This window comes from Lichenostomus cassidix, chromosome 1Aa (assembly GCF_008360975.1).
Source record: "Lichenostomus cassidix isolate B80296 chromosome 1Aa, HeHo_3.0, whole genome shotgun sequence".
Lineage (NCBI taxonomy): Eukaryota > Metazoa > Chordata > Aves > Passeriformes > Meliphagidae > Lichenostomus > Lichenostomus cassidix.
In genome coordinates this window covers 46043319-46063486 of record NC_139480.1, presented here as the reverse complement: position 1 = coordinate 46063486, position 20168 = coordinate 46043319, and the positions used below count along the sequence as shown (strand labels likewise).

The window sequence follows — 20168 nt, the reverse complement described above, 5'->3', positions numbered from 1 at the left end:
TGTAACATATAATGTGAATGCAGTATTCACTAGCAACCAGAAATTCAGATTGTATGATTCGTTGTTCTAGAGAATTATAATTCTATTTCTGCCTCGTGGTTTAATTTACAATGGCTGTTCTGTAAATATTAAAATGTATATGAGAGATTTTAGCTTGCTGTAAAATTGTGTTTCAGGGAATGTGAAACTATGATTAAATACAATGAAGGGAAAAATTGTGACCTCCACCCCATAAGGATATAATACCCAAAAAAAAGGTTGCAGTAAGATTGCACCTGAGTTCTGTAATGCTTTAAAGGGAAAATAACTGAGAAAAGAGCTCATCAAATTGTGACTTTCAAGGTCCTGTTTGGCAATAGTATGTAACATAAGATAAGGATACAGGGATTAAATGAATTGGGGTGGATATGGGTATTGCAGATATACCTCCAGAAACTGCCAAATTAAATTAAAATGTTTCTAAGCCTTTTTTCTGTGTATGTAAATTAATGAATGGACCTTTCCATTTATTTGACTACATAGTAGAATAAGGTATCAATTGCTGGGAAGAGATGGAATTTAGCAGTTGCCTAGAGACTTCATTGCATATAGACAGAGGAAAAGCACAGACCATGAGTAACATGTCAGCAAAATGAAAAATTCATAGTTGCTTATTGTTGTTATTTTGAACATATTTACTCCTTCACTGGAGGAAATTTAAATATTCCAGCTCTCATTTGTGGCTTCACAGAGTGTTCATTCACATTTGTTGGTGGCTAAAATTGAGGTGGCTAAAATGGTCACTACTGCAGTTTTCTGCCTGGCTTTTCTCCCAGAAGTTGCTACCCTTTCCCCATTTCCAAAAAGGACTACAAAGTGTATATATTTGTCAGCTTCTGGTCTGTGTCAGTTACAACAACCTAGTAACTTAAACTGAAGTAACTTCAGGAATTTCATGACAGAGAGAAAAGCTATGATTTTTTTTTTTTTTTATGGTTTTGCAGCAAAGACATAACCAACTTAATGATGTAGAATTGCTGCCTGGAACATGTATTCTTCTTCTTGTGAAAGAAATACATGCAGAAACAATATTTTGGAAATTTAAGATGTATTTGGCAATTTTTAAAAGAGCTGCTCTGCAGTCAGACCACATAGTTAAAAAAGAATGAACAGATGTGCTCAGGCAAAGAAAAAATGTGGTGAAGGATTCCCTAAAAGGCAGAAGTGCGAGTTTTACCTCCATCTGAGCAAATGAGGAAGGGAAATAATCCCGTTTTAGATACAGGATATTGTGGAAAAAATTACTTTGAGAAGACACTACATAGACTGTTACATGCAGTTCAGTTTTCCCAGTGAATCTGAAGGGAGGTAGAATTCATTATTACTTAAAAGAGAAGGAAAGTAGTATCAGGATCTCCAGAGATACTTCTGGAGAAGGCACCACTGTGATGTCTACTCCATATGAATGACTTCAATCCTTCTCACCCTATGGGCACCTCATCACAAACTGGCCACACTACATCATAAGATTGCACAAGATTGCAATCTGAGCCCTCACTGCAAGTTGCCTCCCTTCTGATACCCAAATCTATCCAATTTCTGCAGTTATCTATTAAGACCTCTTGGCATAAGCAAGGAGACAGGAAGCACAGCCAAGGGCTGGCACTACCCCTGAGAGCTATCAAACGTTCCCATCTCCAGTTTAGGACCTGACAATACTTGTTCCTACGAAAATAAGCTGTGGGTTATATTTAGGTATGTTTGCAATAAGGAGAAGTAGCACAGTAGTTCTCAAGCAATTTTGTGAGGAGGCATTAGCATGAGAGTGAGCCACACAAATGTGGCTAATGGGCTGCTCTGCCTGCTGGAGCTGAGGGCTGTGGTCAGTCATTCTCACACAGCTGGAGGAAGTACAGCTGTTCCATTCGGGCACCAGAGCCCCTTTCCTTGCTTCACATGGCGATTTCCAGAGAGATTTAGGTGAGGGCCTTTACATTGTGTGCTGCATTCCCACATACATGGTCCACAGGAAAGAGGTATAAATGCTCGCTGCAACCATGATTACACTCCTATTACAGTGTTACACCCATGCCTTACTTGCCCTCAGTGACTTCATCTTTCATCTGAGTTACAAATGTAATAACACTTGTCTGATCCAACCAGCCAGCACAGTTTAGCAACTTTTAACACTTAGCTAAGGAATTTTAAAGTGATACCTACCGAACTACAAACTTGGTGCAGCTCAGCAAAACAAGCCTCTGCTTACATAATACTAGTGTAGCTGCTGCTGTTGCTGTTAAGGCTCCCAAGTATACTGAGGTCACATAAGGCCTTTGAAATTCAGTGTTTGGGTGAGCATCTGTAGGGAGCAGAATAAATAGGGTAGGGCAGCAAATGACTGTCCCCATGGACTCAGCTTCCTGGAATGTTGTGCACTCCTCCCTGTACCCTTGGTTTAGGGCTGGGGCACCTGTTGTGGCCTCCCTTCTTCATTGCTATGGCATGTAATTTGGCAGTTGAAAATCTATAGTCCGAAACCTGGATAGTTGGGAGGCACTGAGAAGGGAATCCTTCCCAGGAAACAAACAAAAAAAAGCCCCAAAAAACCCAAAACAAAACAACAACAACAAAAAAATGACATCAAAAATGCATGGAGCCAAAAGGTTTCTGAGAACAGCTAATGTGGGAAAAAATATAGACTTTGTTCTTTACTTTCTGTGTGTTTATCACATTATTGCATTTTTACTCTTTTTGCACACAATGAAAATGTCCTGAGATAGTTTGATATCAAAGAATAGAATTATTTATGTCTTAAAGTAATTTGGTCTTCTAAAACTAATCCAAGCCACTTGAAAAATTGTGTTCTGGACCATCCTGGCATGGTTTGAATATAGTCATCAGTAGGAGATTGAGGACCTCTCAGACCCTGAGATAATCTGTCCATCAAAGGTAAACAACATTAACAGAGGCTCCATCAGCTGTGGCTCCCCAAAGAAACTGCCTCCTCATGAATCGAGATTGCCTTGCTTTGACCTGCATTTATGGGTGAATTCCACCCAGAAAGTAGACCACCACATTGTCTTTTCATAGCAACCTCTCCATCAGCAGGGAATCCTGGCTGCTCAGCCTAGTGAGCAGTTCATACAGCATGATGCTGAGCAACTCTCTTCCTCCCCGCAACACCACAGCACTTGTGTGTTTTCTGCCCTCCACACTCCCCTGCTTGTGTGACAATGCTGTCTGTGACTTCTGGTATGAGGGAGGAAGCAATATGATGAATCTAAATGTCACTTCCCATTCCAGCCATAAACGTGTTTGGAACCTGTGGAGGGACAAAGTATCCTTGGACACATTGTGCACAGCTGGTCTGCAATCTGCCATCTCCCTGGCTGTTGACACCCCAGACACTGATGTTTCCAGGTAAATTTGGATCACCAGGCAGCTCATTTTTTTTTTCCACACAGGCACTGACAATGGCAGCCAGGCATAATGTAGGCTAAGAGGCAGAACACTGTGTAACACCATGCAGAGGTGCTCTCCTTAGTGCTGCTGCCTTTCTGTTATTCATCAGAGGTATAAAGGTGAAGCAGGTGCTGGCTTTAGACAAGGCTGTTTGTGCCATCTTCTAGAGCAGGAGTCTTGCAAGGAAGAATTTGGGTGCTAGCTGTATAGGCTGGCTGTTTTCCCATAGAAGGGGACAAAAAAGTTCTGAGGAGTTGTTCACTGTGTAAATGTTGTGCTGTAGTTCATGTTTTCACAGTAGATGCTTTGCAGTTGTGCAGTCCATGGTCTGATGCCAGAGTAGCACAATCTCATGTCAGTGTGTTGTCCAGATTCCCAGGGGCAATGGAAGGGCTTTCTGGTGCCTGAATTTCCCCACAATATATGAATGAGATCAGCAACTCGTCACTTCTGTCATACAGTTAGGAACCCAGGAATGTGGCTTTAGAGGCTCATGTGATTATATATATACAGTTTGGGCACACTCAGGAGGAATATATTTAATCTCTTTTGCCTGCAATTTGCATTGGTCCCAGAAAGGATTGACTTCTCTAGTGAGTGTATTAAAACAAAATCTTGATCTTTCTGGCACAGTTTTTTTTTCTGCCTCGAAACTGAAAATGCAGTCAAGATTTTGTTGATTTGGTTTTGAAATAGAGAATAGAATACCAACTTTAACTTTTGTATGCTGTTTGAGGTTTGTAGTTCAGAACAATTACATGTTATTATGTGCTTAACAAGACTAGCACAGAATGCCAGCACTGAGCAACTAGGAGCAGGGATCAGCAGACATCAGCTGTATGGAGGGGGTAAGTAAAAAGAAACCGACTGGGCTTTGAGTTTGCTCAGATTGGTCTCAAATGAGACAGGTACAATGAAATTTAATAGCCGAAATTACTCAAAGCTGTTGAGAAAGGGGCCTGCTGATCAGTAAGGTGATTATTTGAGTAATTCTAATGTTCATTGCCTGGATCTAAGGCATGCTCATTTTTATAAAAAACTTCACTGGAAAAAGAAAAAGAAAAAGAAAAAGGAAAAAAAAAGAAAAGCCTAAGTGGAGGCAAAATTGTAATCTGTGCTTGTTTTATGAATTCTTTAGAAGAAAACAGGCCTTGGCATGCTGGAGTATGTGGAAAGGCTTTCAAAGGTTATCACTGTCAGCCACATCAGTGAATGAAAACAGGACTTTTTGTTTGCATGTGACACTAATGAAAAAAAAAGGGTTCTTAATCTTCAAGTCTCTTTGGGTTTAGATTTTTCTTTTTTTCATTTTAAAACATGTTCTTATTGTCCTTATGTGGTGAATGGTCTTAGCTGTAAGATTGTTTTTGCTTTTGGGTTTTTTTGGTCACTTTTCCCTAGGGCAGCAGGGTCATCTTGTTATGATCATTTCAAATCTAATCTGAGGGACACACAAGCTCTATCAGGCTGGTATTAGGAACACATAAGCTATAAATCTGGGAGAGCTCTGAAGAAGAATACACAGTGTAGTAATAAAATTTGGTTTTTAATGTAGTCCTATCAGTAGGACTCCAGAACGAGAAGAAATTAATGGGCAATACAAGCAGGACAGTCTTGAGATTCTACTGTCTTTGAATTGCATTCTGGACACAAGATTGTAACAGTGGCAGAACTGAGTTTTTAACAGGAAACTTCATTCTGAGCCAATATCTTAGCTGTGACAGAGGCTAGTTAATAAAGAGGGTAAGAACAATAGCTGATAATCTCATCAAAGTGGTTCCTTAGGTTTCAGTGATTTGTAGGCCAGGGACTCACTGACTCAGAGGAGATGTCTGAACTGGGGAGATGTGAATGGATTTTTCTTTTTGTTTTTAGCACAATACAAAGTTGAGTTACTTTCTCTAGACAAAATATTTTTCATGTTTTAGGATTTTGCTTTAGCATTACAAATCATAAAAGGTTGAGGAATAGGCGAGTGGGAGTGGTAGACAAATAAGTGATGGACATGTGTACTGCATGGACTCTATCCCTTTCACAGTGTAAAATTAAATAAATACATGGTTAGGTGTCCTTAGTGTGTGCCTGTGTTATAAAATGCTGCTTGAAAAACACACATGAAGTAGAACCAAATGGCAACCAGCAAGGAGAGTAAACTGAATATCCTTCCCTGTTGAAGAGCTGAAGAGTGATGAAGACAATATATGTGAAACAGAGGGAATGGAAAGTAATTTGAAAGAAGAGATAAAAAGGAATCATAAGTCTTCAGGGCCAGGCTGAGACATTCTTATATAAAAGATCTGAGCTGAAAAATTCTGTGAAACAATTACTTCACCTTTATATTTTTAGACCCCCATCACTGTCAGAATTACCCTCCTGGAGTCACTGTGACAGAGGCAGAAAAAAATAACAGAGTCAATGAGAAAACGGGTTGCAAGAGTTCACAGAGATCTCTCTGAGCCCTTCACCTCGAAGAACTTTCCTCTGAGAGTAATGATGTGTCTATTCAGCCATGATAAGCACAGGCAAATTGTCTATATTGGAATTATGTTATTTTCATAGACCCAGTGGGCCCTAAGCTACAAATAGGAGGACTGCAGGCATAGCCAACATAAAGGAGGCCTGGATTGAAAAGTCATGACATTGTACCAAAATAACAGAGAGAAATGTCATCACTTGCAACATACACTTGTGAAAGGAAAACATTACATTAAAGAAAGAGTATGCACTCAGAATTGTGTCAAGCCTTTGAAAACATGGGGGTACACAGGACCATGGCTGGCATAGCCATTTTTGTTGTAAACATGACATATGTTATTAATTTGCATCCAGTAAGAAGCAATTACCTTAAAAGAAATATAATGCTTTTTGTATCTCACCAGGATGTCAGGGATTTATTGTGAAGCAAACATTAGATATAGAAAATAAAGGGTGAATGTGAAGCAAACACAAGAGACACTAGGATAGAAAATAAAGGAACTTCTCCAGTTGTATGCTGAAAAGCCCTATGTGGATTCACTATTGATGCTACATTATGCGACCCATGCATGGCCAGCTTCTAGAAAAATACACGTTTGTTTCTGGTCTAAGGTGGACTCAGGCATGACTTTCCTCATGCTTCATAGTACATAAGACAAATATTACCCTAACATCACGAAACTTACCATAGAGTTGTTACATTTATCAGATGTTTGTCAGTGTAGTAAATCCCTGAATACAACTGAGAAAACATGGTCAGCATGGCTTTAACAACGATACGCAGAGGCCTAAAGGCCACCAGCTCCCTGCGCAATGGTAGTGTCGCACCATCAGGAATAAAAAGGGTTTCTGCGTCCTCGGCCCGCAGGAGGGGGAAGATGCGGGAAAATCGGTTCGGTGTAACCGGGGGAATGGGGGACTACGAGCGAGGCAGGGGCAGAGAGGAGGCGGGGAGAGGGGCGGAGGAGTGCCGGGGCTCCGGGGAGGTGCCGCGAGAGGAGAGAGGGGCGGAGGCTCAGGCCCAGCCCCAGCCCGCCGTGCCCGCCCCTGCTCCCAAACAGGTCGGCTCCCAGCATATAAAAGCCGCCGCGCGGTTACTTGTTCAACAGTGTTTATTGTGTTAGCTGTACCGGTGGCGTTGTAGTCATGTCTGGTCGCGGGAAAGGCGGCAAGGGGCTCGGCAAAGGCGGCGCTAAGCGGCACCGCAAAGTGCTGCGCGATAATATCCAGGGCATCACCAAGCCGGCCATCCGCCGCCTGGCTCGGCGCGGCGGCGTCAAGCGCATCTCGGGGCTGATCTACGAGGAGACGCGCGGCGTGCTGAAGGTGTTCCTGGAGAACGTGATCCGCGACGCGGTCACCTACACGGAGCACGCCAAGAGGAAGACTGTGACGGCCATGGACGTGGTGTACGCCCTCAAGCGCCAGGGTCGCACTCTGTACGGCTTCGGCGGCTAAAAAAACTTCTGCTTCTCTCGGACCAGCCCAAGAAACCCAAAGGCTCTTTTAAGAGCCACCCACATTTTTTGTCAAAAGAGCTGTATTACTATGCATTTTTAGTTGTCGGTTGCTAACTTGGTATTTCCTAAATAATCCACTTGACACTGCAGCTCTACCCGCCAACTCACGTTTTTCATTTCAGGGGGCCTTGGCCTCAGAGGACTGGGTATAAAATCCCAGCTAGTAAAGGGGGACAATGGACTGTCCTAAGGAAATACTCCCAAAAGCTGAATTGTCCACATACTAACTTTACGGATTGCATAAACTCTGTGGTGAAGACTCTTCCCTCCCGCGGGCACCAACGGTCGCACTAGGGCGGGATCCTGTCCGCGGTTAAGAAGCCCGCGCGATTTCCAAAAGCCCGCGTGGGCGACCATTGGCTCCGGGACATCCCGCGCTCGGCAGAGCCCGCGCTCCCCTCCTGCCGCCATCATCCCAGCACAGCAGCTCCCCGCGCACCGCAAAAATAAGATTCCCACCCGCCCTGGCACACGAAGAAAACGAAAGACAGCCCGGCCACACCTGGGCTGCCCGGCAGAACGGACCCAGGCTGGATACAGAAAACACACTCCCAGCCACTAATGCACTCAAACACAAGTAAATTGCCAGCTACCCCCCCGCCCCCCTTCAGGCGCCCGCTTCGCAGCAGCATCTCAAACTCTTTCTCGAAGCTGTGGGTGGCTCTGAAAAGAGCCTTTGGGTTTCGCTCCTGGGCGCGGGACGCTTCCCCCGCCTGCTTTACTTGCTCTTGGCTTTGTGGCTCTCAGTCTTCTTGGGCAGCAGCACGGCCTGGATGTTGGGCAGCACGCCGCCCTGCGCGATCGTCACCTTGCCCAGCAGCTTGTTGAGCTCCTCGTCGTTGCGGATGGCGAGCTGCAGGTGGCGGGGGATGATGCGCGTCTTCTTGTTGTCGCGGGCCGCGTTGCCCGCCAGCTCCAGGATCTCGGCCGTCAGGTACTCCAGCACGGCCGCCAGGTACACGGGCGCGCCGGCGCCCACGCGCTCCGCGTAGTTGCCCTTGCGCAGCAGGCGGTGCACGCGGCCCACGGGGAACTGCAGCCCGGCCCGCGACGAGCGCGACTTGGCCTTGGCCCGCGCCTTGCCGCCCTGCTTGCCGCGACCAGACATCTTCTCTCGCTCGCTCCGCTAACAAACACCTCCGGATAACAACCAAAACCAGCAGGTGAGTGACTGACGGCCGCCCTGAGGCCTCAGCCTTTATATCCCTTCCCTTCGCGCCGCCGCCGCTTCCCGATAGGCCGAGGCGCCTCCCGGGGCACGCGCAGCCCAATGGCGCAGCGAATCTCACGCTGACCAATCGCCATGGGCCGCAGCGCCGAAACGCCCCGCCCTGGGTCCCCACGCGGCCAATGGCGAGCCAGAGGAGGTGGGCCTCGGCGCTCGGCCCCGCCCACGCCGAACGGTCGCTGCCACCGCCTCCGCCCGGACCGGCGGGACCGCGCTGCACCTCCCGCCCGCGGGGGCTTTGCGCTCTTTCTTGTTTTAGCATTCTTTTAAAGCCGCCGAGTCTCAGAGTGCGGGCGTGGATGGCCGAGTCGACGAGTTAGGGAGGATGAGAGAGACTGTGTGGCAGTGCCAGTGAGCGGGGAAAAAGGGGCGGAGGGGACTCCGGGAAACTGCTGAGGCATTACATACCCTGTTGCTCCATGCTGGGTACTTTCCCTGAGAGAAGATTTCTCTCCATTCTAAGACAGTTACAACCTTAAGTTTTTGGATCTTTGGAAACGTCATACGCTTTCCCGAATCGGAAAAGCCCAAACCCCTCTGCAGTTCGTATCTGATGCTTTAGGTACACAGAGGGGAACACTCCCCGTGCAGTCCGTGATTTTATATACGCAGTTCTTTGGTTTTTCCCTTCCTAATATTTATATAAATCTTATACAAAATTCGCAGTGTTACAGCTCCTTTTAATGTGCAAGTAGTGGCTCTTAAAAGAGCCTTTGTGTTGGCTGTATTTTTTTTCAAAACAGATAACAGTGTTCTGACGTTTATGCTCGCTCGCCACGGATGCGGCGCGCCAGCTGGATGTCCTTGGGCATGATGGTGACGCGCTTGGCGTGGATGGCACACAGGTTGGTGTCCTCGAAGAGCCCCACCAGGTACGCCTCGCTGGCCTCCTGCAGCGCCATCACGGCCGAGCTCTGGAAGCGCAGGTCGGTCTTGAAGTCCTGCGCGATCTCGCGCACCAGCCGCTGGAAGGGCAGCTTGCGGATCAGCAGCTCCGTCGACTTCTGGTAGCGCCGGATCTCGCGCAGCGCCACCGTGCCGGGCCGGTAGCGGTGCGGCTTCTTCACGCCGCCCGTGGCCGGCGCGCTCTTGCGGGCAGCCTTGGTGGCCAGCTGCTTGCGGGGCGCCTTCCCGCCCGTCGACTTACGCGCTGTCTGCTTTGTGCGCGCCATAGCTCTCGATCAGTGCCGACAAGCAGGGACCTGCAGCAACACTAACATACTGCTTCTGTTTGGGGAGTATATATAGCACCGGTGCCTTCTCTGATAGGAAGGCGGGTACTTTCTGAGTTTCATTGGTGCATTCAAATTTTAAAATTCCCGCCCTTGTGGGATACCGCCTACCCTTTCCTGTCTTTGCTCTTCCTGGACACTGTGTTTCTGTAAAAAGCAATAATGTACACTCTTACCATTTGCAGAACCGCTAACATTCAAAATTACTATTAACTGACAATATTTACCTTAACTTTTAAACCACGCAATGCTTAAAGTTTTTTTTAACAACTTTTAAGCGTATAATTAGGGCTTCCCTTTAAAAGTCGCTTTTTCATACTTTAAGTCCGAAATTTTCTGTTTTATTTTAGTGGATATATTTGTGCAAGTCTAACGAGGAAAATGTTCCTCTGGAATCTATTTGTGATTTTATTTACATACTTTAAACTATGACTGAAATATACAGAATATACGGGGGAAAATAGTTTAAAAACTGTACTAGTAAAAAAAAATAAAAAAGGGGTATTAAAACAGCTCAACATCAGTCAATGAATGACGATAATTCAGACGTTTTAGTTCTTGTAAGTAATACAAAGGCGTGTACACTGTAGTAGGCATATGTGAAACAAGGGGAGATGTCTAGGAATTAAAGCTTATAGCTGAAAGTTTAGATGTATTTTAGGTTTTAACGGAAGAGCCCGTGTTCATCTAGGGTTCCGCAATGAGTGGGGTGTCTTAGCAGTTTCCCGGAGTCCCCTCCGCCCCTTTTTCCCCGCTCACTGGCACTGCCACACAGACTCTCTCATCCTCCCCAACTCCTCGACTCGGCCATCCACGCCCGCACTCTGAGACTCGGCGGCTTTAAAAGAATGCTAAAACAAGAAAGAGCGCAAAGCCCCCGCGGGCGGGAGGTGCAGCGCGGTCCGGCCGGTCCGGGCGGAGGCGGCGGGAGCGACCGTTCGGCGTGGGCGGGGCCGAGCGCCGAGGCCCACCTCCTCTGGCTCGCCATTGGCCGCGTGGGGACCCAGGGCGGGGCGTTTCGGCGCTGCGGCCCATGGCGATTGGTCAGCGTGAGATTCGCTGCGCCATTGGGCTGCGCGTGCCCCGGGAGGCGCCTCGGCCTATCGGGAAGCGGCGGCGGCGCGAAGGGAAGGGATATAAAGGCTGAGGCCTCAGGGCGGCCGTCAGTCACTCACCTGCTGGTTTTGGTTGATTTCGGGAGGTGTTTGTTAGTGGAGCGAGCGAGGGAAGATGTCTGGTCGCGGCAAGCAGGGCGGTAAGGCGCGGGCCAAGGCCAAGTCGCGCTCGTCGCGGGCCGGGCTGCAGTTCCCCGTGGGCCGCGTGCACCGCCTGCTGCGCAAGGGCAACTACGCGGAGCGCGTGGGCGCCGGCGCGCCCGTGTACCTGGCGGCCGTGCTGGAGTACCTGACGGCCGAGATCCTGGAGCTGGCGGGCAACGCGGCCCGCGACAACAAGAAGACGCGCATCATCCCCCGCCACCTGCAGCTCGCCATCCGCAACGACGAGGAGCTCAACAAGCTGCTGGGCAAGGTGACGATCGCGCAGGGCGGCGTGCTGCCCAACATCCAGGCCGTGCTGCTGCCCAAGAAGACTGAGAGCCACAAAGCCAAGAGCAAGTAAAGCAGGCGGGGGAAGCGTCCCGCGCCCAGGAGCGAAACCCAAAGGCTCTTTTCAGAGCCACCCACAGCTTCGAGAAAGAGTTTGAGATGCTGCTGCGAAGCGGGCGCCTGAAGGGGGGGGGAGGGTAGCTGGCAATTTACTTGTGTTTGAGTGCATTAGTGGCTGGGAGTGTGTTTTCTGTATCCAGCCTGGGTCCGTTCTGCCGGGCAGCCCAGGTGTGGCCGGGCTGTCTTTCGTTTTCTTCGTGTGCCAGGGCGGGTGGGAATCTTATTTTTGCGGTGCGCGGGGAGCTGCTGTGCTGGGATGATGGCGGGAGGAGGGGAGCGCGGGCTCTGCCGAGCGCGGGATGTCCCGGAGCCAATGGTCGGCCGCGCGGGCTTTTGGAAATCGCGCGGGCTTCTTAACCGCGGACAGGATCCCGCCCCAGTGCGACCGTTGGTGCCCGCGGGAGGGAAGAGTCTTCACCACAGAGTTTATGCAGTCCCTAAAGTTAGTATATGGACAATTCAGCGTTTGGGACCATTTCCTTAGGGCAGTGCATTGCCCCCCTTAAATCCGGGGATTGGAGGCCCACCCCACCCCTCTGAGGCCAAGTGAGACCCCCGAGATTACTCGCCGCCTTGCGTTTTGCAAAGACACAGCGTAATACAGCTCTTTTGACAGAAAACGTGGGTGGCTCTTAAAAGAGCCTTTGGGTTTCTTGACATGTGTAAAGAGAAAATATCTTTTAACCACCGAAGCCGTAAAGAGTGCGACCCTGGCGCTTGAGGGCGTAAACCACGTCCATGGCCGTCACAGTCTTCCTCTTGGCGTGCTCCGTGTAGGTGACCGCGTCGCGGATCACGTTCTCCAGGAACACCTTCAGCACGCCGCGCGTCTCCTCGTAGATCAGCCCCGAGATGCGCTTGACGCCGCCGCGCCGAGCCAGGCGGCGGATGGCCGGCTTGGTGATGCCCTGGATGTTATCGCGCAGCACTTTGCGGTGCCGCTTAGCGCCGCCCTTGCCGAGCCCCTTGCCGCCTTTACCGCGACCAGACATGACTACAACGCCACCGGCACAGCTAACACAATAAACACTGTTGAACGAGTAACCGCGCGGCGGCTTTTATATGCTGGGAGCCGACCTGTTTGGGAGCAGGGGCGGGCACGGCGGGCTGGGGCTGGGCCTGAGCCTCCGCCCCTCTCTCCTCTCGCGGCACCTCCCCGGAGCCCCGGCACTCCTCCGCCCCTCTCCCCGCCTCCTCTCTGCCCCTGACTCGCTCGTAGTCCCCCATTCCCCCGGTTTCACCGAAACGCTTTTTGTGTATCTTCTCCGCCGGGCGTAGCAACCTTTCCAGACGTGTCTATGAAATCGTCAGCGCGTCCCCGCCGTCCTGTCCATCTGGCCTCGGCGTGACCAATCTGAGGTGCCTCGGAGGCCTGCGGCTTACCTCGCCCTTGCGCCAGGGTTCGGCCGGTGTTGCGGACTCCGAGGACACTTAGAATGTGTCGGCGCAGCGATCTCCCGATACAATGTTCACGAAAAGCGTTAAGAGCCGCTTTCCTTGACTTTTCTTATTCTTTCCCGCCACCTGCTGGGCAATGTAATTTCTTTCAAATATTGTCGCATTCCTTTGCTACAAGATGACATCGGAGTTATTTGTGTTTAGTTATTGTTACTCTTTCAGAGTTACAATGAATATTTTCAACTCTATTGAGTCTTTTTACCTACGACACGACGTATTTTTTTGTCTGTAAGATTTGGGTATGAATAACCCATTTTTTGTGAGTACTAATTATTTCCAAGACTGGATGTGGATTTTATGATTTTATTTTCCTTCATGAGTAGCACTAAATCTTTTTTATCTCGTCCTTGTGATGCTGCATACTGTGTACTGGGAATTTATATGACAGTGCTTTATAAAGAAATTTAACCAGTACAGTTTACAGTGAGCATAATTATTAGAAACTGTATATCTACTTTATTGTTATTTCTCCTTTTTTTGAGATATGTTTTTTGGGCTTACCTATGCTCTGGATCCCTTTTAATCAGCATTTCATTTGAATATCCCAGAAGATAATGAATAATTGTTAATAATTTATGAAGCCACAGGCTAACTATGATAAAGATGGTATTAATTGTTCATGAAAATTCTGAAAGAATATTTTCAAGTTTTTCTTAATTCATTTCTCCTGCTTAAGTTGTTTTCTTAGATGTGTTTATTTTTTGTTCGTGTGTTACATTTTTTCTGTGGGGGTTGGTGCTGCCTTTTGGATTTTTTGATTGCTTGGGGGTTTTTTTGCCTGCTTGGTTTTTATTTCAGGAAATCAGCACCAAAGTATTTTTACATGCAGATGAAGTTCTGACTCTTATGTTAGAAACACTAAGTTGATCTCTTTATATTTCATCCATGACGACCAGTGTTGAACACGTGAAATGTGAGCAAGCCAGCTGTAAACTGAATTTCAAAATGACTCCCAGCTGCAGCCAAGAGCAGAAATCGCTATGAAATGGCTGCCCTGGGCTTTGTTCCTACATATAGCCCTAAACGTTTACAGATAAGTGGAGCCTCAGAAAGCAATGTTTCACACTCATTATACTTGTATTTAGCACTTTTTAAAATAATATTTTCACTCAGTTACGAGTCATCTGGTTTTCTTCCCCCTTTTTATCTACTTCATTGCAGGCAGAGGAATTCACCTGATAAGCTCCTTTTATGTGCAAGGGTTAAAATCTTCACAAAACAGTGAAGCAGCAGGGACAGTGTTCCCTGAATTTTAGCTGTTTACTCAAAATTCCAAGGGCCAAAAACTAGATGAAAGTTCTTTTGGCAGCTTTGCCTCACTTACCTGTCAATTTTCATCATTAGGTTAAAGAAAAATCTTTGTCTTTTTTAAATGTTGAATTTAGAGATTTTAATACAGTGGTATTATTGCAAGAAGAGTGTCAAAAACTAAAGAAGGAATGTAAGTTTCTTTTAGAAGAAAGTTGCTATTTTAATTTAGTATAATAAAAAGTGAAAGAAAAAAAACCTCAGTTATGTTCCTATGTTACAGTGCAGGATGTATTTTGCAAAAATTAGAACATTGATTTAATTGGTTTTGAAACAGGCAGGCAGACATTCCCTTCAGTGTAGAAATACCTGGAGTGTGGTCTAAAGTATCCCCCAGAGCTTAGTCTGTGACACAGTAATAGGAATTTAGTTAACTAGTATCAATGGAGTTGGGGACCCCCATGAACTGGTTTTGCCATAGGGAGGAACAGAAGAAAAATTCCACATGGCTGGGAAATTTTTCAAACATCCTTGACTTCCCTTACATACTGTACAAAAACTTTAGCTGCTGGTGCCATAGCTGGAGTTTCCAAAGGGCAATAACTATTCATTGCTTGTAGACAAGAAGGCCTCATTCACATCCTACCCCTAAAATTCTGGCAAGGGCCCTAACATGGTTCTTAGCAAATTGCTGTAGGTCACATCATTCTTCAATCAGCTTCAGGAATCTGTGACCTGGAAAACAGCTCTTTCTAGTCCCTACTAATTATTAGATCTGTACTGTTGACTAAGCATAAAATGTCCCTTCTAATTTGAATCTTTTTGCCAGCTCTAGCAGCAGATTGAGGTCTAATGCTGTGTCAGAAACTCCTAGTGTTCCACCTGAGGAGAAAAGTTACTCCTTTTGTGTTTCTGCATGCTGAGTGACAGGATTTCTGTCCTCTCAAGAGTGTTAGTGAACAAAGGCTGAAAGACAGTGATACAGTTTTCATCCGTATTTGAATGGTGTGAATTTGAATTCTTGTGATTTGAAAATTGTTTCATTCCCTGACAATGGGACATGTTCTATTGTATGAGAAAAAAAAATGAAATAAAATTTATGTCTTTCAAATGTAGACTACAGCCTTTTTAAGCATTTTGAAGTGCATATCTCACCATGACCCTTGGCTTATACCCAGAAATTATCAGATAAATAAAATAAGATTGCTCCACAACCAAGCCAAGGGCCTTACCGTTTTGGAAGTCCCAACACTTGGGGAAGAATTTGGGCACTGTTAATTAAGGTATGGGATAAAGAAAATACCAAAACAACATTCACAAAACAACATAGGACATTTTGACTTTACTAATGACTCATGAATATAAATGTCAGTAGACACAGAGGAACATAATAGGAGCCTATGACTCTTTTAAACAGAAAGAACAGAGATTCATTATTTACTTAACATTAGAACACCTCTGCTAGACATCAGCTTTGAAATCAGCATTAAAACACAGAAAAATAGTAGTTTGTTACTACTTACCCTATTCATCTTTGAAATAGGACCAAGGGTAGATGTCCAGTTTCTGTAAGCAATCCGCCTAAATTTGAATTAATTTACAGCACATGTGGGATTTTGATGCAGAACAGGAACCCATTTGACAATGGGATTTTTTTTGTTTTGGTGGATTTTTTGTGTGTATGGTTTTTTTGTTTGTGTTTTTGTTTTTTTCTCTATTAACCACCTAAAAAAGTTCTGGGTAGAATCTCTATATAGGCCTGTGCTTATTCACAGACATGTTTATTTCCTCAAAGGAAAGTAATATTTTACTAAAATATTTCAGTGTTTCTATTGATACTCGCTGATTTTAAAAATTAGGGGAAGTTGAAAGGAGTGATGATACCCAAACACAACTTGCCTACATGGAGAAATGAACATGAACACAGCCCATGCCTACATGAAGAAATTATGGAGTATGAAAGCCTTGGGAAGCCTTCCTGCTGAACATATGGAAGTGCACCAGTTTGCTGTGTTGAGCACATGTTCCCTCTTTTGGGTTATATTCTAGAGTGACTGAAAAAATAAATTGTAGTCAACAGCTGCTTGGAAATTAGGACTCAGTTACTGTATTGCAATACAAATACTTAGATGATTCCAGGACATCATGCTTGCATATCCAAAAGCAAAACATAGCTGAAGAAAAATAATTGTCTCCAACTTGCATCAATACTAAGGTCTGCCCTTCCTGTCTTCAGGTTAATGCCCATCTTTGTTTGGGTCTCCACTGAAAAGGAGCTCATAATGGTTTACTTCCTATGAGCATTCACAGCCTGAAACTATCAATCTGTATTTCCTTGGTCTCTCACCGTGAGTAGAGATTATCTCCAATGTTCAGTGATATCTTACATCAAGGAAAGATGGGCTTGAGAGAGTAGAATCACAGCTCTAAACACTTCTCAGTTTCTAAGTAAATCAATATACAGTCATGGAAGCGAAAACAAATAAAAATATTAATGTTCTGATTATATTTCTGGGAATCTCAGAATTTGGTTCTGCCATGTAAAGAAAATGAGAAATAAAATGGTTACCAAGTCTTTCAAAGATTGGTAGAGATTACAACATTCCTTGCACAAGTCCAGAAAATTTACAGAAAGCTGTCACTAAATGTGAATAGCTTGAGACAAACAAACCACTTATGTACAGGTATCAGTGGACTAGAGAACCACAAAATGTTAGCGCTGGTGCCTGTGGGAGGTCTTGAACTCTCTGTTCTTCTTGGCTATGAGCTTACTATGATTAGTTTAGATTAAAAAAATATTTTCCTCAGGGTATCAGTATTCTGATACAGTGTTCAGTAATGTCACTGAAGTCCTTAATCCTCCATCACTATAGGAAATAAGTATCAAATTAAACGTGCATTAGACATATTTTACCGTTTCTCTGTTTAATCAAGAAACAATGCAACATTCTGCAGGGTCACGCTGCAGTTTTGTTATGCTTGTCATAGCAGCCAGATCATCCAAAAAGTGTATGTACCTTATTTTTTTTACCTTTTTTTTACAGAGGCAGTCCACACTAAGCTCTATCCTTTTTTCAACATCTACCTTCAAGCAGAGGGAAAAAAAAAAAAAAAAGGTATTCCAAAATACTAGAAAAAAACCTAGTATTCCTAGTATTTATTCTGATTGTAGCCGTTAAGGTTTTTAATTGAACATGTGTAACAAGAAAAGATCATGGCATTTCTCAATTGTCGCTGTGTTTTGTTATTCTCACACTCCCAGACAGCGAGGATTCTGTTTTTCCAACATTTCATTCACCCTTTTGCACCTACTTTTAGATCTGAATATACCTCCTCACAGGTTTTTAGGAGCTGATGGTAGCCCGGATATGGAGGGTATGAAACACAATACTATTGCAGGCAGACTGTTAGCTGTTTGGTATTTAAAAGAAAGCAACGTTGCATTGAAAATTAAGAAGAAAAAAAAATAAATTCACCCATTATTTGTTATACAGACATGCCACTTCCCCGGGCAGGAATCCTCTTGAGAAGGTGTAGGTTCTTTTCTTCTGAAAATAGCAAAGTGGTGAATCACCGGATGGTGTTTTCAAAGATAAAAACTTACACAATCAACATCCATTCATTAAAATCGAGGAACCAGTTTTGTGTTAAATGCCCTGGCAACTCAACATACCCTCAAAAGATGGAATTTCCAGCTTTAACTCCCCACACAATTCAAATTGCAATACACTACAGATTCTCCATCCCAATCAATTTTATCAAATTGCAAGGCAAATACGCGTTATTACTGCTCGTATTAGCATTAAAAGCAGACATACTGCAATTGCAATTATCCTGACTTCAGAATTTAACAGACGAAAGCGAGTTCGTTAAGGTTACATTGAAAATGCAATGACAGGAGCATCAGTCTTCAGAGGGGCCATGGAGGTGCTTTGTTCCACTGAAATACCGAAGCACAAGGAAAGTAACATCGACTTTCACACACGCTGCTAAAGCACAAACGTCTCCAAAAGGCAGTGGCTGAGACACAGTGAGTGCTGAAGGGACACTGAGTGGGGAGATTTCGGAGGGAAGCAGCTCAGCCCAGGGAGTCAGCTCTGCATCAGCGTCTGGGACCATGGGGCGAAACTGTGTTACTTCCTCGGGTTTGATATCCATTTACTCAGAGACCAATTGCTCAATCCACGCTGTTTTTTGCCCATTCTTTAGAGAACCTTCTAAAGAACAAGATTCTATGCGAGTTTTGCCCATTTAGCCTACGGTATAATTTTAATTTAAAATATAAACCGAAGGTTTCTCTCTGCCCAGCTCTCTGCGGCTCCACGTCGCTGAGTTTCAGCACCCGTGTTTCCCTCAGTTCCTCTCCTTCCAACGGGAAACTCCACCACCTCATAGCACAGACTCTCCCCTCTCCCCCCGGAAAGAAACGGGGTGCATCGGCGGCAAATTTCGCCAGGAAAAAGTCGTTTTTGGACCTTGAAGAAACACAACGGGCGCGGCGGCGAGCGGCGGAGCGCGGAGCGGAGCACCAATCAGCGCGCGCGGCGCTGCTATAAAAGGAGCTGCGGCAGCGGCGCTTCCATTGTTCGCCTGGATCGAGCAGCAGGAGGAATGGCCGAGACCGCTCCCGTCGCCGCGCCCGATGTTGCCGCCGCCGCCCCGGCCCCGGCCAAAGCTCCCGCCGCCAAGAAGCCGAAGAAGGCGGCGAGCGGCTCCAAAGCCCGCAAGCCCGCGGGGCCCAGCGTCACCGAGCTGATCACCAAGGCCGTGTCCGCCTCCAAGGAGCGCAAGGGGCTCTCGCTCGCCGCGCTCAAGAAGGCGCTGGCCGCCGGCGGCTACGATGTGGAGAAAAGCAATAGCCGCATCAAGCTGGGCATCAAGAGCCTTGTTAGCAAAGGCGTTCTTGTGCAGACCAAGGGCACCGGCGCCTCCGGGTCTTTCCGCCTCAGTAAGAAGCCGGGAGAAGTGAAGGAAAAAGCTCCCAAGAAGAGAACTGCTGCAGCTAAACCTAAGAAGCCGGCGGCTAAGAAACCCGCCAGCGCCGCCAAGAAGCCCAAGAAGGCGGTGACAGCAAAAAAGAGCCCTAAGAAAGCCAAGAAGCCGGCGGCCGCCGCAGCCAAGAAGGCAGCCAAGAGCCCCAAGAAGGCGACAAAGGCTGCCAAGCCTAAAAAAGCGGCGGCAGCAGCGAAGAGCCCCGCTAAGGCAAAGGCAGTGAAGCCCAAAGCAGCCAAGCCCAAGGCGGCGAAGCCGAAAGCAGCCAAGCCAAAGAAGGCAGCACCCAAGAAAAAATAGAGTGGAAAAAATTCTATCTGCCTTGCAGATAAACCCAACGGCTCTTTTAAGAGCCACCCAAGTTTTCACAAAAAGAGCTGAAACTTTTTTTTTTTATATGTATCTTTGTGTGCTCGTGTGCATTTTAACTTTGTTTCACTGCTGATTTTGTTTTTAGGGGAACCCGGTAAATACTTGTGCGCTTTTATTTGTCAGTGGTGCCGAGCAGCACCGCGGCACAGATCATTGGGGAAAAAAACAAACCTCGGGCCTTAGTGCAAATATCTTCCCGTTCTCTGCAGCAAATCGGTGCGAGTCTGAGCTCTCCGGGGTATTTAAGCAGCGCTCAGGGAGCCCCGGCTCGTGGGGGTGGGACTGGGGATGTTGCGTCTCCCCACAGTTTCTCTATCAGCCGGGAGGCGGAGAGCTGCGGAGAGAAGCGCCTCGGACCGCCCCCAGAGCCCGACAGAATTTGAAAAGCCCGCGCTCCGCAAAGATTGGCAGTCGCTCTTAGCCTTTTCTAGTGCCCGGCAGTTTTCGGGTTAAAAAGGCGCCCAACAGTTTTCTTTGAATTCTCTTGGCAGAAAAGGCTTAAGAACTCCCTGGCACGTTTGTTCCCCCACCCCCT

The 20168-nt window shown here is 46.4% G+C and overlaps 6 protein-coding genes and 1 long non-coding RNA gene across 7 annotated transcripts; 4 read left to right on the top strand and 3 right to left on the bottom strand.

Annotated features, from left to right (window-relative positions):
- Window positions 1-4217: 4217 nt before the first annotated feature.
- Window positions 4218-6173, top strand: LOC146443642 (uncharacterized). The gene is made up of 2 exons (XR_014848853.1): window positions 4218-4289; window positions 5788-6173. It is a non-coding gene; the product is annotated as an uncharacterized LOC146443642 (long non-coding RNA).
- Window positions 6174-7053: 880 nt separating this feature from the next.
- Window positions 7054-7433, top strand: LOC146443641 (histone H4). Its single transcript, XM_085079738.1, has one exon. It carries the CDS (start codon window positions 7063-7065, stop codon window positions 7372-7374), a length of 312 nt encoding a protein of 103 aa, XP_084935864.1. The 5' UTR covers window positions 7054-7062; the 3' UTR covers window positions 7375-7433.
- A 618-nt stretch (window positions 7434-8051) lies between these two features.
- Window positions 8052-8596, bottom strand: LOC146443640 (histone H2A type 2-C). The gene has a single exon (XM_085047717.1). It carries the CDS (start codon window positions 8542-8544, stop codon window positions 8155-8157), a length of 390 nt encoding a protein of 129 aa, XP_084903843.1. The 5' UTR covers window positions 8545-8596; the 3' UTR covers window positions 8052-8154.
- A 760-nt stretch (window positions 8597-9356) lies between these two features.
- LOC146443639 (histone H3) lies at window positions 9357-9873 on the bottom strand. Its single transcript, XM_085047728.1, has one exon. The coding sequence runs from the start codon at window positions 9834-9836 to the stop codon at window positions 9426-9428; it is 411 nt and encodes a 136-aa protein (XP_084903854.1). The 5' UTR covers window positions 9837-9873; the 3' UTR covers window positions 9357-9425.
- A 1206-nt stretch (window positions 9874-11079) lies between these two features.
- LOC146443638 (histone H2A type 2-C) lies at window positions 11080-11630 on the top strand. The gene has a single exon (XM_085047715.1). It carries the CDS (start codon window positions 11127-11129, stop codon window positions 11514-11516), a length of 390 nt encoding a protein of 129 aa, XP_084903841.1. The 5' UTR covers window positions 11080-11126; the 3' UTR covers window positions 11517-11630.
- A 558-nt stretch (window positions 11631-12188) lies between these two features.
- Window positions 12189-12604, bottom strand: LOC146443637 (histone H4). Its single transcript, XM_085079722.1, has one exon. It carries the CDS (start codon window positions 12553-12555, stop codon window positions 12244-12246), a length of 312 nt encoding a protein of 103 aa, XP_084935848.1. The 5' UTR covers window positions 12556-12604; the 3' UTR covers window positions 12189-12243.
- A 6259-nt stretch (window positions 12605-18863) lies between these two features.
- LOC146443636 (histone H1.03-like) lies at window positions 18864-19658 on the top strand. The gene has a single exon (XM_085047707.1). The coding sequence runs from the start codon at window positions 18881-18883 to the stop codon at window positions 19559-19561; it is 681 nt and encodes a 226-aa protein (XP_084903833.1). The 5' UTR covers window positions 18864-18880; the 3' UTR covers window positions 19562-19658.
- The last annotated feature ends 510 nt before the right edge of the window (window positions 19659-20168 follow it).